The sequence below is a fragment of the Hibiscus syriacus genome, unplaced genomic scaffold (genome assembly GCF_006381635.1).
Source record: "Hibiscus syriacus cultivar Baekdansim isolate YM2019G1 unplaced genomic scaffold, ASM638163v2 tig00110348_pilon, whole genome shotgun sequence".
NCBI lineage: Eukaryota > Viridiplantae > Streptophyta > Magnoliopsida > Malvales > Malvaceae > Hibiscus > Hibiscus syriacus.
Window position 1 is genome coordinate 2406333 of NW_024062699.1, and position 16289 is coordinate 2422621.

The 16289-nt window shown below is 35.2% G+C and overlaps 1 protein-coding gene and 1 pseudogene across 1 annotated transcript; both read left to right on the forward strand.

Moving 5' to 3' along the window:
- The first annotated feature begins 8589 nt into the window (after positions 1 to 8589).
- On the forward strand, positions 8590 to 12275 carry LOC120120821 (annotated as a pseudogene).
- A 1600-nt stretch (positions 12276 to 13875) lies between these two features.
- On the forward strand, positions 13876 to 14975 carry LOC120120868. The gene is made up of 3 exons (XM_039140390.1): positions 13876 to 14078; positions 14267 to 14399; positions 14493 to 14975. Exons 1-3 carry the CDS (start codon positions 13912 to 13914, stop codon positions 14547 to 14549), a joined length of 357 nt encoding a protein of 118 aa, XP_038996321.1. The 5' UTR covers positions 13876 to 13911; the 3' UTR covers positions 14550 to 14975.
- The last annotated feature ends 1314 nt before the right edge of the window (positions 14976 to 16289 follow it).

Here is a 16289-nt window from a genome sequence, read left to right on the forward strand (position 1 = left end):
ATGAATTTACGTATTGGGCACTTCGTGTGCAAAAAGTTAAGAAATTCATAGTAAGTGTATGAATTTTCGTATTGGGCACTTCGTGTGCAACAAGTTAATAAATTCATACTAAGTGTATGAATTTCTGTATTGGGCACTTCGTGTGCAACAAGTTAAGAAATTCATACTAAGTGTATGAATTTCTGTACTGGGCACTTTGTGTGCAAACTGTTAAGAGATTCATACTAAGTGTATGAATTTCTGTATTGGGCACTTTGTGTGCAAACTATTAAGAGATTTATACTAAGTGTATGAATTTCTATATGGGAAATATGTGTATAAACATAAGAAATTTATGATAAGGAAATGGATTTTTATATTGGTAATGGGTATGCAAACCACATAGATTATAGTAATGGTTGAGAAATGACAGTGTAACATCCTCCAAACCAAGTTAGTGATTAAATTGTGAGATTTAAAAATTCAGTGACCAAATTGGATAAATTGAAAAGTTCAAAGAATTGATGGAAATGTTTTGTGTAGGATAAATTAGGAAAGAAGGTGGAACTAAAGGGGTAAATAAGTCTTTTTTAACACGAGAAACAATTAAATATTAGTTGATGATATTTTATACCCACGTGGAAGTTAGTGGGGAAGACCAAAGTTTCCAAATTTCTCTTCTTTTCCACCATGAAGCCAAGCTAAAGGTGAGTTTTCTTGTTGATCAAATTCTTGATGAATTTAAGGTTGCTTATTGATCATTAGATTATAACTAAGCTTAAGTAAAGCTTAGGTTATCTTAAAATCAAAAGATGATGGAGTTAGAAAGGATTAAAGAAAGGAGGTGAATAAGTGAAATCTTGACAGAAAGGTATTAATTAGATTTTAAGACTAAATTTGACTTGTCATTAGTGGAATTAAAGGATATGAAGTGTCAGAATTAGATTTAGAACATGTTGGAATTTGAGTGAGATTCTTAAATTATATATGGAGGATTGGATTTCTAAGTTTTAAAGATATTGAATAGATAATAATTAGTTTAAGTAAGTGTATGCAAGTTAAGGATATAAAAAGAGGGAAATATAAAGTGTTGAGAAGATTATGAAGAGTTTTTCGTGCTAAAATAACATTTCTGGGCTATGTGCATCGATGCACATTCAATGTGTACCGATGCATCAAGGGTAAAATCCCAGAAATTGTTCAAGGTGCGTATCGATGCACATGAAGTGCATCGATGCACTTCTTTAAAATAAAAACATCGAATGCCATCGGTGTATCGATGCACAAGTAGTGCATCGATGCACCCCCTTAAAATACAAACATCAAATGGAATTTATGTACCGATGCATAGATAGTGCATCGATGCACCTGTCAAGGGATGCATCGATACATGGTGTAGTGCATCGATGCATACCTTCATTAAAAGATAAAAATAACTTTTATTTTAGCCTAAGAAATGATAGTTTAGGATATATTAATTAGTATATTGATAAGTATCAATGAATTACTATGTAGATACAGAACCTAAACAAGTTCCAGAATAATTGCCCAGTAAGATCGATCGAGGAAAAGCAAAGAAATATAGGTGGGTGCATATGCATAACATGATTATAGTGATATATTCAGTTCTAGACTTGTGAGAAGTCTAGATTCAATACATTGATGCATGATTCATTTCATATTGTGAATCATGCTATGGATTCATACTATGTGCATTGTGTAACATGTTTTAAATGAATATGTATGCAAAGTTATATGAGCCATATGATGAAGGTAAGGAAATGATATGTCTATGTGATATACTATGTAAATTGGGAAAAACACATGTTATGTAGATAAGAACTATAGGTATAGTTGGTATGCCAAGAGTAGAGGATCTACGCGGTCCTTCGGGACATATATGTATCCTTTGGAATATGTGTGAGGTCTTTTGAGACACATACTTGATCTTTGGCATATGTATATGATTCTTAAGTAATTTTCTATGTGGTCCTTAGGGACATCTTATATGGCACTACGGTGCAATTCTACGCGACACTTCGGTGTAATTCTACGTGGCATTTCGGTGCATTTATACGAGCTGTGGTGACACCATAGCGCACAACCTCCCAGTACTCACATACCTTAGGTTCTCAGTATGGTATCATGGGCCAATAAACTTATTAATACGAATTCATGAATGTTAATGTAATATGCTTATAGGTAAGGAACATGGTGATATAAACTGCATTGTTATGTATTCAATTTCATCTCATTCCATCTTATTATGGCATTTTCATTACATTTCCTTGTTGTTATTATTATATTGCCTCACTAAGTCGATGACTTAGCGTGTGAGTGTTTCACACGTAGGATCCGAGAAAGTAGATTAGACAGGTTAAACAGTTGGACAACATTACTCATGCAACTATCAGATGAGAGGCAACTTAATCAGTAGGTCATTTTGTTATGTAAATGAATGTTGGCGTGTAATCAAAGGGTCAAGTTGTGTATGCTCTGAGTATTTTGATAAACTTGTATTAACATATGTATATTATTGTATTTTAATAATATAAGTCCAATTGTTTTATCGTTTTTTAAGAATATTGTTTTTTATAGTCAATGTGACATCCTGGACTCGTATTCGGGTCGGGTATGAGTTGAGGGTGTTACATTTAATGGTATCAGAGCTATGGTTTAGCCGATTCTTGGCATAAACCAGAGTTTATAGAGTCTTTAAATGGAATACATGCCAACATATAGTGAGAACTTCTGATATGGTGTAGTATGAGTATGTTGTTTTGCTAATAGAACAATGTGTTTATTTTTATTAGATGTCCGAACATAATAGCTCCCGAAGTGAAACGGGAGAAGATAGGCCTGCTGAAAGCAGTAATGAGATTATAGTAATTAATCCTTTAGGGCATAGTGCTCGGGTGAACAAAGTCTGTAAGGGGTGTCCTATAAAGATTCAGGGAATTGAATTCCCTGTTAATCTGATGGAATTACCCTTTGACGAGTTTGAAGTGATTCTGGGAATGGATTGGTTATTCTGTTACTATGGGGATGTTAATTACAGATCGAAAAAGTTAACTCTGAAGAGTCCAAGAGGAATAGAAATAAGTGTGATCAGTGAAATGTTTAATCCTTTAGCAAATGTAATATCACTAATGTATGCTAAGAAGCTATTGCTACAAGGATGTCAAGGTTTTCTTGCAAATGTGATAGATACAAGAGCTAAAGAGAAATGATTAGATGAGATTCCAATAGTTTAGGAATTCCCTGATGTTTTCCTTGCTAAGTTGCCAGGATTACCTCCAGATAGAGAGATAGAATTTTAAATTGAAGTAATGCCTGGAACCGCTCCAATTGCAATGACACCTTATCGAATGCCTCCGAAAGAAGTGCAAGAGTTAAAGAATCAATTCCAAGAGTTGCTAGAGAAGGGATTTATTCGACCAAGTGTGTCGCCTTGGGAGCTCCAGTGTTATTTGTTAAGAAGAAGGATGGGTCAATACGTCTCTGCATTGACTATCGACAACTCAATAAAGTAACCATTAAGAATAAGTATCCCCTCCCGCGTATTGATGACTTGTTTGATCAGCTAAAGGGAGATTCAGCATTTTAATTTAGTCTTTGAAGTTTATTTACTTATGTTTTGGTCATTGTTGCATATATATATATATATATATATATATATATATATATATATATTTTAGGATAAATATCATATTTAGTCATTAATATTTTTAATAATTTATATTATAACTTATATAATAATTTAGGGTAAATTACATTATTAGTATACAGTTTTAATAATATTTTAAATTATGTTAATTAATTTTAGTATTTTATATTTTAATCATTAATTATTAATTACACTATTAGTATTTATATTAGAATTATTAATATTTATATTAAATACTATTAAGTAGTTACTTATTTTAGTCATGTGTAAATTAAAATTAAATACAAATTTGTTAATTTATTGCAAAGACAAATTAATTAATAAACACTGGTACCAATTTTGGGCGTTATGGGGGTGTTAATCCATCCCTATACGTAATTAACTCCCGAACTCATTTTTCTGGTAAGCAGACCCTTTGTTGTATTATTTTAATATTATTCTCAGGAATTTTATTAGAATAATATAACATTTTGATGACCAATCTCACCACATTAAAAGATTGGTGACGACTCTACAATTTAGTATTTTATTTGATTCAAAGAAGATAAACACTTACTTTTTCGAGACTAGTTACACTTAGGTTTACTATTTGCACTTTTCGTCGCCGGGCAGAGAAACGTCTAGACACAACATACTAAAGAAATTCTAAAGCACACTGAATGGAATGCTAAATGATTCAGAATTCATCAAATAATATGATGACATGAAAAGATTAGAAGTTCTATAATCTAAGAAAATGTGAGTTTTACAACCATGAAAACAAGCTATCCATGGTGTGTTTGCCTCTCTCCTATTCGAGCATGAGGCAACTCAAAGGTTGGTTCATCGGAAAAGATAAAACTGAAGGCTCTAGGCCGAAGGGGGACCCAATGTTAAAATCCAAGTGTCATAACCATTTTTTTTAAAAAAATAATTAAATATTATTTTAAAAAACAGTTATGACTTTAATTTGGAAAAATTTGGGGTTTTGGATTTAATTTGGATGAAAATGGATAGGAGTCGTCATCGACCTTTAGGCTAGGTAGTTCGAATACCTAAAAAAGTCTTTTAAAAATAATTTTTAAGAAAAATTATTTTAAAGACAAAAAACTGGTTTGCGTTCACAAAGATTCGATTAAAATATGTTCAGGAGTCGATTACGCGTGGGGAAGGATTAGCACCCTCATAGCACCCAAAATTGGTACTGTGTTGCTTACACGTTGTCGAAATGGTGGAAATTATAAATGGAATATAAAATTAAAATATGATCCATTTGTTGAAATATAATTAATTTGCTTCTAACTAATTAATTAGATAAAATCCTCTAACTCGATAAAAAATCTTGAATTACAATCCTCTGTCGGGAAAGCTATTTCAACTATTTTTCATTGTTAAAGAATATTCCGTCCTTGTTGATTAAAAAAGAATCGAATATAAATTGGTTATCGACATTTGCATAAATTAAATAAATAGATGTTTGGAAACGTACATTGCATCGTTTGGATAAAAACACATTAGTTAGTAAAAAACTCGATTTCATTTCAAGTTTCCGTGTCGTTAAAATGACGTATCGGATTGCACCACTTTGATCAAGTGATGCTTTCCATGCTAATTCTACGCATACATGTTCTTGAAACGAGTCAAATATTTCATCCATGGATCAAATGCAATAGAAATAAATGTAATTAAAAATGCAAAATAACGTGTTTACATTAAATGGAACCAAAAACATTATTTACATAATACATATAACCATAAAATATGTAAAATACATTCATACATAAATGACTAAATAAAAATAAGTAAACATTACAAACCAAATGAAATCACTAAATACAAGTATTTACAAGACTAAAATAAAATTAATTAGAAATTAAAAGGGCTAAACAGTAAATACATAAAGTTAAAGGGCCAAAAATAAATACAGAAACTTAAAGGACCAAAAATCAACAACAAAAATTTAAAGGTCCAAAATAGTAAAAACAGACATTTAAGGGATTAAAATAGCAAAAACATATATTTAAAGGACTGAAATAGTAAAAATGTGATCTTAAAGGGTTAAATAGTAAAAACAACAACTAAAAGGACTAAAACAATAATTACAAATAAACTATAACCCAAATTACAAATATTAAACATTTAAGGCACAAGAAATAGAAAATAACCCATAAATAATATTTAGGACTAAACTGCAATAAACAAAAACATGAAGGTTGAATCATAAATAAACCAAATGTAAAACAGTTACTAAAATGATAGATTTACAAATATCATTCCCAAAGTCATACATTAACAAGAATAATATAACATATAATCACATGACTAAAACGAAAAAAATGACATAAGTGCTCGAAATCAAACAAAAATGAAACTTCATTAAAATGCTTCAATATTAGGTTACAAAACCCTGGGGACTAAAATGTAGTTATCCCATAACTTGAAAACACAGATGGGATTGAGGGCAAAACGACTGCGTTTTGCACTTAATATATATATAATTTAAGGCAAAAAATGGCCTAAGCCTCCCATTTGAGACGAGAGAAGAGAGAGAGCTCTAAAAACTCTCTCAAACTCTCTCATCAGAAGAGAGAAAGGTCGTCACCGTCAGTGACACCCACGGCGGTGCTCACGGAGACGTACGGCGGCCGACACAACCCCAAACATCCCAAAACCTTCATTCTCTCACCCTCAACCCGAATCTCAACATGGTTTAGCCTAAAACCCCCCATTAGCCATAAGTCTAGGTTGTTACCTCTCGTGAACTCCGACGACCACTCGGCTTCCTGACGTTTCTCCGATCAAGGTATGTTCCTGTTTCTCTTTTTTTTCTTCTTTTGGTATTTGGTTTGAATGGGATGGAGGGTTTTTCTTTGGTTGGGTTTTTTGAATGGGTTTTGGGGTTTTGTCTTTCTATTTATCTCAATGTTTTTTTTCTTATCAACCGAATCTTTTTTTTTTTGTTTCGAAAATGTTCCCTTTCTCTCTGGTTTTTCTCTTTTCGATATTTTCTCCCCTTCTTCGTTTTTTTCTCTCACTGTTTTTTTCTTCCTTCACCGAATGGTTTTTATCTCCCCACCTTTTGATCTGATTGCATGTCCTTTTGATGGATGGTTCTCTGATGATATCTTTGCATAGGGGTTTGATTTCTCTGAATATAGCTGGGTGAAATCCTAGATTTTTAGGATTTTCTGACTGATTTGTCTTGTTCACTGTTTGATGCATATTTACGGTCACTGTTGGTGATAACATCGGACGAGAAAAATCGACGGCGGCTCGAGAGTCAACGGCGCGACTCACGTACGGATGGAACGAGCGGTGGAATCCACGCGCCTCTAGGAAGTCGGAACATTGAAGGCGGTTGGCTTCGGTTTATGGCATTTAGGGTTTTAAAATCCTAATTTGCATTGGGCTGGTTCAAATTTGCTCCGGGTGCTGGGTCGAATCTGGATCGGGTCCATATTCTGGGTTGGGTTGAGTATTGAGTTGATGTAATCGTTGGGCTTATACTTGGGTCACCCAAGTGGGCTGATAGTTGGATGGGTTGTCCTTGTAATTGGGCTCTGGGTGAGGCATGCATCAAATATATATTTATAATTAATAATAATAATAATAATAATAATATATTAATAATAATTTTATAGATCGGATAAAAACAGGTATATACACCAAGTGTAATCAAGGATATCGATAATACTAACATTGCCAAGAGACCAGGCAATGTCAGATTTCAAAGTGTCCATTGCGAAGCTATGGCGCGCCAAAGTGAAGTACATGAGGCTCGCGAAATTGAACCAGGAATGAGTTCCGTACGCCGATATTTTTTGTCTTAAAAATATCACCCATAAGAGTCAAAATTAGTTACGAAACGGAACCCTAATTTTATGATGAAGCCATGTTATGGCCATGGATATTCCGTAAGCCAAGACCGTCATGATAAGAGGTTGGCAAAAGGCTTTCCAATTAATAAGAAAAACTTTATTTGAGGTCGAAGAACCACCCCAAATAAATTTTCGGACATGAGCTTCAACTTCCTTGCAAGTACCTTTTGGTAGCTTCATTGTTTGCATAAAGTAAACTTGGATTGCCTGTAAAACCGCCTTGGTCAAAGTAACACGACCAGTAAGCGAAAAGGTTTGAGCAACTCAACTCGATAATCTGACTTTAACCTTATCGGTTATGAAAGAGAAGTCTGCTCGTGTAGCTCGTTGGTGGAGCACGGGAATACCCAAATATTTTCCAAGGGAATTGACAACTTGAAAACCTAAAGTTGAACTGATAGAATTACGCAAGTTTGCATCAGTGTTAAACGAGAATCAAATCTAAGATTTTCGGTGGCTTACCCGATGGCCAGAGAAAGTTCCAAAGGTTGATAAGATGGAATTAATGATAGAACATTGTTGGAGAGTGGCCTTGGCATAGAGGATGAGATCATCTGTAAAAAAAAGAAGTGAGAAAATGGTAACCCGTCTTCTACAAGTAGAAAGGACACCACGATAGACCTTGAGTTGCCTGCGTAATACTATTCCCCAAACATTCCATGGCGAGGATAAAAAGATAAAGAGAAAGGGTTCCTTTCGTTGCATCTTTCTCTTTTAAATTAATTAAAATTTGAACTTTATTGACGAAAATGCGATTAACAGAACAAATATAACTTACTCTATATATCCGGTCAATAAAATGATATAATTTTAATAAATAGTTATCTAAAGGTGCTAAATTGGTATATAATTTTAATTAAAATCTAAATGAATATATTTGTTTAAAAAAGGTTAAAAAAAATTGTAAACACCATGTGAATTTTATTTACCTAGTTGAGAATATTACTAGAATCGAAGCCTTCTCATTCACTACAAGAGTCGAGTAAACTACAATTTGGCGGGTGGCCAACTAAATGCTTGACAGGTAATCGAATCTTTTTGTTGTTGATGCTCATGGAAGATCGATCACAGTACATTCTCTCAACAGAGAAGAACCCAAAACCAGAGTAATTCAATAGGGAGAAAATACCCACCAGAAAGAACAAATTTTCACTCCAGAGACTATGCCCGGATTCAATACAAGTAAAAAAAAAAACAGTAGTAGTTTTATATGAAACACTTTTGAAGGCCAAGGAAAGAGAGAGAGAGAAATGAAAAGGGAAGAAAAAAGTGAAGAAGGATTAGCGGAAAAGGAGGAAAATTTGTGTGAAAAGTTTGGTCGGAGGGTATTATTGGTAGGGAATAGGAAAACAGAGGGTCCCTGTACCCCGTTCCCTTCTTGGAAACTTTACGACCCTCAGTCTCATCTTCATCATAACAACAGCCTTCTTCCTCCTCCTGCCGCTGTTTCTGCAAGAAAGTTAGCTGCTTCACTGTGGGAGTTCCATCAATACCTTTCCCATCGTCCTCATAACTTCAAAATGCATAGAGGCGGTGTTAACAACACTAATGGCCGCTACACTCAACGCCTCCACCACAACAAGAACAAAGCCATCGACTATTCTCATTTCTTGGCTGATCCTTGCCCCAGCTCCGACCCTGACCAGGTATTCCGATTCCTTTCTCTTTCCTCCGTACTTTACTTTTGTCTATGTATATAAGCTATGTATGTGTTCTGTTGTACCCGTATGATAATTTTCCCTTTTAAAGTTTTTTTTAAAAATTTTTTTGATCTATTAGTTAGTGAGTTCGATGTTGATTGATCTGGAATTTTGGGTCTTGTATTTGGTAAATGGTGACATGGCTTATTCATTTCTTTTAACTGGGTTGAGATTATGTTTACGGTTTATGTTGATTAAACCACATTTCTTCTGCCTAAATTGGTTATTTGATCATTCTTCTGCCTAAATTTTTACTGTCGTTTTTTGGTCCATAGAGTATTTCTTGTTTGTTGGGTTAGATTATATGTTTGTAATGTCCTTCTTTCAGTTTGATTGAAAAGAAAAAATTGTAAAGCGTTTTAAACGAGTTCGAAACTAATGGAGCTAAATTGTCTTACAACGAGGAATGAGAATCATTTAATTGATGATTATTAGTGTATTAGTTGATTTAATCTAGTCTTTGGTGGCTTCAGGACAATGTCTTCAACCGCTTGTATAAGAACAGAGCTTTAAGGGTTATCACTTACCAGAGCTTGTAAAAGTACCTTCTGTCACTAACTTTCTGTTTTATTTCTTATATCAGCCAGAGAGTTCAAGCAGTTTGAGGAGGCATATTGCTCAAACACTAATGAAACACCATCGGTCAATTGAAAAAAGTAATCAGGCCCTACAGCCTGTATCGCCTGCAAGTTATGGTAGTTCAATGGAGGTAAATTTTATTTTCTTCATACTGAAAATGGTGTCATCTGTAGAGTAAGTACAGAATAGGGAAGGCAGTTTTCTTTTTCTGATTTTTATTTCTGGATAAAAAGAAGATTTATTTATCCAAGGTGCAGAATTGCTGCTACTTTAGTATACCTACTTATATAAGAAACATAGAGTCACAAAGCCCCCAAGCTGAACGGATAGAATTCTTTCTTAAATTGATTCTTCAATTGAAGCCACTCGACTTGGAGCTAAGCGAAGAATGATTGTTAGGAGTCTTGTGTATGGGGACAAGCTTGAGCCTTGTGACCATATTGGTTGTAATCCTACTATTATCCCCTAGTCTCTAACTAAAATTTAATTCTTTTTGTTATTGAGTTAGGTTCTAAGTTGATAAGTTGTGTAGCTGGGTGTTCATGATGTCTTAATGTTTATTCCATAGAATATATAGCGTGCTCGTCTTAGGAAAACATTTGAGAATTGAGTTAGAAGGACTGTTGGGTTTTATTTGAGATAACAAGCATCATGAAAAGCATTTTCAAGTAGGATTTCTTACACATTGATATTAATAAAAAAAACAGTGCGAAAATTGAACATGGGAATGCTTTCTCAAATAAGATCCTCCTTTGGAATCCCTCCTTGTATTGTTTGTTTTTAGGTCTTTCTCACTTGGGTTTTCACATTCCAGTACATCTAGAGCTTCAAAATGTTTTTCCTCTTTTTTCAGGTGGCACCATATAATCCTGCAGTCACACCTAGCAGTTCCGTAAGTTTTAGGGGAAGAATCGGTGAGTTGCATTATAATCTCAAAACATCTACAGAACTGCTGAAAGTACTAAACCATATTTGGAGTCTGGAAGAACAACATGCATCCAATATATCATTGATAAAAGCATTGAAGAAGGAACTAGATCATGCCCGTGTTAGAATCAAGGATTTGCTTCGAGACCAGCAAGCATGTCGACTTGAAATTGATGATTTGATGAAGCAGATTGCTGAAGACAAATTGGCTAGGAAGAGCAAAGAACAGGACCGAGTTCATGCTGCTGTACAGTCGGCAAGGGATGAACTAGAAGATGAGAGGAAGTTAAGAAAACGATCCGAAAATCTACACAGGAAGTTAGCTCGGGAAGTGTCTGAGTCAAAAGCTTCTCTTTCTAATGCCTTGAAAGATCTTGAAAGGGAAAGGAAATCGAGGAAGCTTTTGGAAGATCTTTGCGATGAGTTTGCAAGGGGCATAAAAAACTACGAACTGGACTTGCATACACTACGACAGAAATCTGATGAAGATTGGACAGGAGTGGCTGACCATGATCGTTCGATTCTTCATATATCCGAATCATGGCTTGACGAGCGGATGCAGATGAAACTAGAAGAAGCTCAGTCTGGTTTTCCCGAACTGAATTCAATAGTGGACAAATTAGCCTTTGAAATAGAGACTTTCCTTCAAGTTAAACAGATTAGTACTTCTGTTTGTAAGCGTACTGATTATTTGTCACAAAAGGATCGAAGGAAGTCACTTGAATCCATCCCTTCAAATGAAGCTGCAAGTGTAGGTAAAGATGTTTGTCATGAGGAAGATTCTGTTAGCAGTGATTCAAATTGTTTTGAGTTGAACAAACCAAGCAGTGTTGACCTGAAATCACATGAAGATGAAGCTCTAAACCGTGACGGTGAGGAAATAATGAAGTCAAATCACGCTGAGAGAAAACTTTCATCTCATGAGAAGATTAAAAGCAGACATCCATCCAGCTTACAAGTTAGGTTTGAAGAAAAGATGGCCAGAGCCATGAGTAATGAAAATAAGATGTCCCAGTTGGCAGATGCAGAAGAAGAAAATATAGTAGGAAATGCCACTGAAGCAACAATATCGCAAAAACTTGAAAATGATGAAGCTACACAATATGGCAACGAGGGAAGAAATAATAAGCTTGATGAGATTCATGGACTAAGCTCAAATACATAGTGGACAACTTGATAAGAAATCATATAGCATTGTCGGAAGGTGGGAATATGAACGTGGAAAACAACTATGGTGAGGCTTCTTGTAGCTACCCACCACCGAGGAATCAACCTAGCCCGGTGCGGCTATGGATGACGAAATTTACACCCCCTGATCTGGACGTATCTGAGTCTTCTGTGAAGCTACCCCCAGCAACTAAGGATAACACTTTGAAGGCGAAGCTTCTTGAAGCAAGGTCCAAAGGGCAACGTTCTCGTTTAAAAATCTTCAAGGGCAAGTCGTAGATCAAAGTGGTTGTTTGTACTTTGAACAATAAGCTGAAGAATTCACGTGACCAACTGGATTAACTAGCTGTTTGCGTTGCTTTTCAGTCCAACATTGTGTTTTATATGAATACTGGCCATGTTGCAATCTGTGATAGAATTTTTGTTGTTGTTGTTGTCTGTATATTTTATTAATTAATATCGCAGTATAGTTACGAATCAGATGAACTTTGGGTCCATTACAACTTTAGCTGTAAATATTTGTGTGGTTTTTAAGTCCGTTGATACTATGTTTGTTGATTGAATATGTTGCGTAAGCATGCATAACAGAACATGTATCCATTTAATAAAAAGTGTCAATTCTGTAAAATTGAGGATGTATTTTCTTCTTTAATCCATGAATTAAAAAACCCAGGAAATCACTAGGAATCAAAGCTTTTTCATTCACAAGTTTCTTGCAAATGACAATTTGGCGGTTGCCCAACTAAAATGCTTGACAGGCAATCCAATCAATTCCTAAATCTTGAAACTTTTTTTTGTTTGTCGATGCTTCCGTGGAAGATCGATCACAGTACTAATTCTTAAGAAAGAAGAACCCAAAATCAGAGTAAATGAATAGGAAAAAGAAAAATAAAACTATCCAAGAAGAACAAACTTTCACTCTAGAAGTAGAAACCAGACCCAGTGGCAAAAAAAAAAACAGTAAAAAGAAAAGAAAATAATAGTAGTTTATATAAACACTAGTGAAGACCAAGGAGAGAGATGGAAAAAGAGGAAAAAAGTGAAGAAGGGTTAGCAGAAAAGGAGGAAAAATTCAGTCGGAGGGTATTATTGGTAGGGAATAGAAAAACAGAGGGCCCCTCTACCCCACTTCTTTCATGGAAACTTCACTACCCTCAGGCACTCCATCATTACAACAGTCCTTTACAATTAATGTATTGATAAAACTACATTTTTCTGTCCTCATATTATCCATATTGGTTATTTGATCCTTCTGCTTAAATATTTACTCTGTTTTTGTTGTTCCTTAGAGAGTTAAGAGTGTTTCTTGTTTGTTAGGTTTGATTATATGTTTGTAATGTCCTTCTTTCCTGTTTGATTGGGAAAAATAATAATTTTTAATCCTGTCTCCAACTTTCTGTTCTATTTCTTACAATCAGACAGAGAGTTCAAACAGTTTGAGGAGGCAGATTGCTCAAACACTGATGAAACACCATCGATATATTGAAAAAAAATTATCAAGCCCTACAGCCTGTATCGCATGCGAGTTATCAAAGTTCAATGGAGGTAAATTTTCTTTTCTTCCTACTGAAAATGGTACTAACTGTACAAGTAAAACAGAAATCAAAAGCTAGAGGAAATCTGATGAAGATTGGACGGGAGTGACTGACCATGATAGTTTGATTCTTCGTATATCTGAATCATGCCTTGACGAGCGGATGCAGATGAAGCTAGAAGAAGCTTCATCCCCAGGATAATTTTGTTTTGTGTGTGTATATATTTTAGAAATTAATATCACAGTATAGTTATGAATCATATCAAGTTTGGGTCCTATTTTGATCTACTCTATTTTATCCCAAGGAATTTTTCCGACCATGTCATCATCCATGCCTTCTGCACTAAGATTTTACATACAAAACCCCTCTCGGACTGTTGTTTTCCATCTTGGTAAGTGGGGTCTGGGCCTGGGCCTTATGGAAGCTTTAAAATGCATCGACAAGATGGCATTGGGTGTTTTGGGCTGAGCCATTTAAAGAATTTGAAAGAGAGGAAGGTGATGGCGGCGGCGGCGGCGTTTAGGTGGTTGCTCCAACTCCACAAGGACGTTCCCAAGGCGGCGAAGTTCTACTCACAAGGGCTCGACTTCTCCGTCAACATCTGCACGCTTCGGTGGGCCGAGCTCCAGTCTGGTCCTCTTAAGCTTGCTCTCATGCAATCCCCCTGGTAATACTTTTACAGTTTAATTTATTAAATTTCTTTGATGATTAGAAAATACACAAAATAAATAAGATTTTGGGTCGTCCCAGATTTTCTTAGCTTTTATAAGTATACAATTTCCCATGAAAAATAAAGAAAGAAAGAGGAAATTGTGAGTTTAAAATAGATAATTCTGACCCAGTTTTGTTTGACAGTGATAATGTGATGCAGAATGGCCACTCTTCAGTTTTATCGTTCACAGTGAATGACATTAATAGTACAGTAACAAAATTAATGGCATTAGGAGCTGAACTAGATGGTCCCATCAAATATGAAATCCATGGCAAGGTATTGATTCCATAATTTCTTCATCCTGATGTTATTTTGCTTAGCTTCATACTGAACTGAAGTTATCAATCTGAAGTTGTTCCTTATATTCAGGTTGCTGCCATGCGTTGTATCGACGGTCACATGGTTGGCCTCTATGAACCAGCATAAATATTCTGGAGAACAAGTCCCTTCATCGGAGTTGACCGATTCACGGTTAAACTCATTTAAAGACATCGAGAAGCCGTGCGAAATTTTCCCCTTCTTTGGATTTCCTTCAATTACTGTAAGAGTTTTTTCATCCAAATCAATGACTGCTGTGCAGAGTGTATAAAGAGTTGGACCTGAAAGTAATAACGATAACGATAAGTTAGTTACCGTTGAATAGAAGCTGCTCTACATTTCCATCCTTCAACTTTTACCTGTCATGTAGATGGGGTACTTTGAATCTTCTATATCTCCTAGGAGAGACAAGAAATTGGTTTTTGATCCTTGTGGTAGAACAGCTGCTCTTTCTGTCTGCTTATTGAGTTTTCATCATGCACCTTTATTGCAAAACATTGGTTTTAGTTTCAAAGTAATGGTTAATTTATGGTACTAACAAGAATATATTTCATATTCGTCTGCATTTGTCATATTAAAGATTTTGAACTGCTATTCCTTGTAAGTTGATTGGCCAAAAAGAAAATTGAGATTCAGCTCAGTAGCCATTTATAAATCTCGCTGTAAAGAGTATCGGTGCTAATGTGCTAAATGTCACACTTGGCTTGACAATTATGGTGGTGGTGAGGTGCTCTTGCCCTGACATAGTGGTGCAAGGAAATTCTGGTAGCTAGGGACTAAGGCTAAAGTCGGAGAATTAAGGAGTGGAGAATATCTCTCAAGCAACGCAACTGAATAAAAAGGGTTGCATAGTTGGACTCTATGAATCAGCATAAAATGTTCTAGAGACAAGTCCGTGCACCAGAGTTGACCAATTCGCAGTTAAACTCGTTTGAAGACATCGAGAAGACATGAGAAATCTTCCCCTTCTTTGGATTTCCTTCCATTATTGTAAATGTTTTTTTCATCCAAATCAATGACAGTCGTGCAGAGTATAAAGATGTGGACCTGAAAGCAACATCAAAACGGGTAAGTTAGTCAACATGGTATAGAAGCTGCTCTACATTTCTGTTCTTCAACTTTTACCTGTCTTGTATGTAGATGGGGTATTTTGGATCTTCTGTATCTCCTAAGAGTGACAACGCATCGGCTTTTGATCCTTTAGTGGAACAGCTGCTCTTTTTGCCTTCTTATGAGTTTTCATCTTCTACCTGCTCAACCTGAAGATGGAGATACATGTTTGCCTTGAAAAATGATGTTGATCCAACCTCATGAACTGAAACTCGATATCTGATGCAGTTTCAACATTCAAGATCATTCGCCTCTGTATATCGATTAAATTGTAATTGTGTCCCAGCGAAACTTCGAATGAATGTATTCTCTGAGATAAACTCTCTTATATTAGTAGATTAAATGATCAAGCTGATCCTAAATTTCATCTGATACAAGAAACAAACATTAGATGATTAGAAGGTTTTACAACTAATGCATCTGCAATGCTAGTTGCTTCAAGAAGGTATCTAGAGACAAAGTTCCTTCCAATGCCTGCTGGTACAATATCACCTTCAGTCGTCTGTACTTCGTTCTGTGTGAATGCCTAAGGTATGTATGATGAAAATATTAGATTTCATTGAATATAGTAATCTTAGGGTCCATTTGTTTTACGTAAAACGTTTTCCGGAAAATGTTTTCCTCATTTTCCAGTGTTTGGTAAGACGAAAACTGGTTGGTCAACGTAAAACATTTTCCTGGTCAATAGAATTTCCTTTATGTTTTCTGAAAAATGACTTACAGTCTGATTTTCTATAA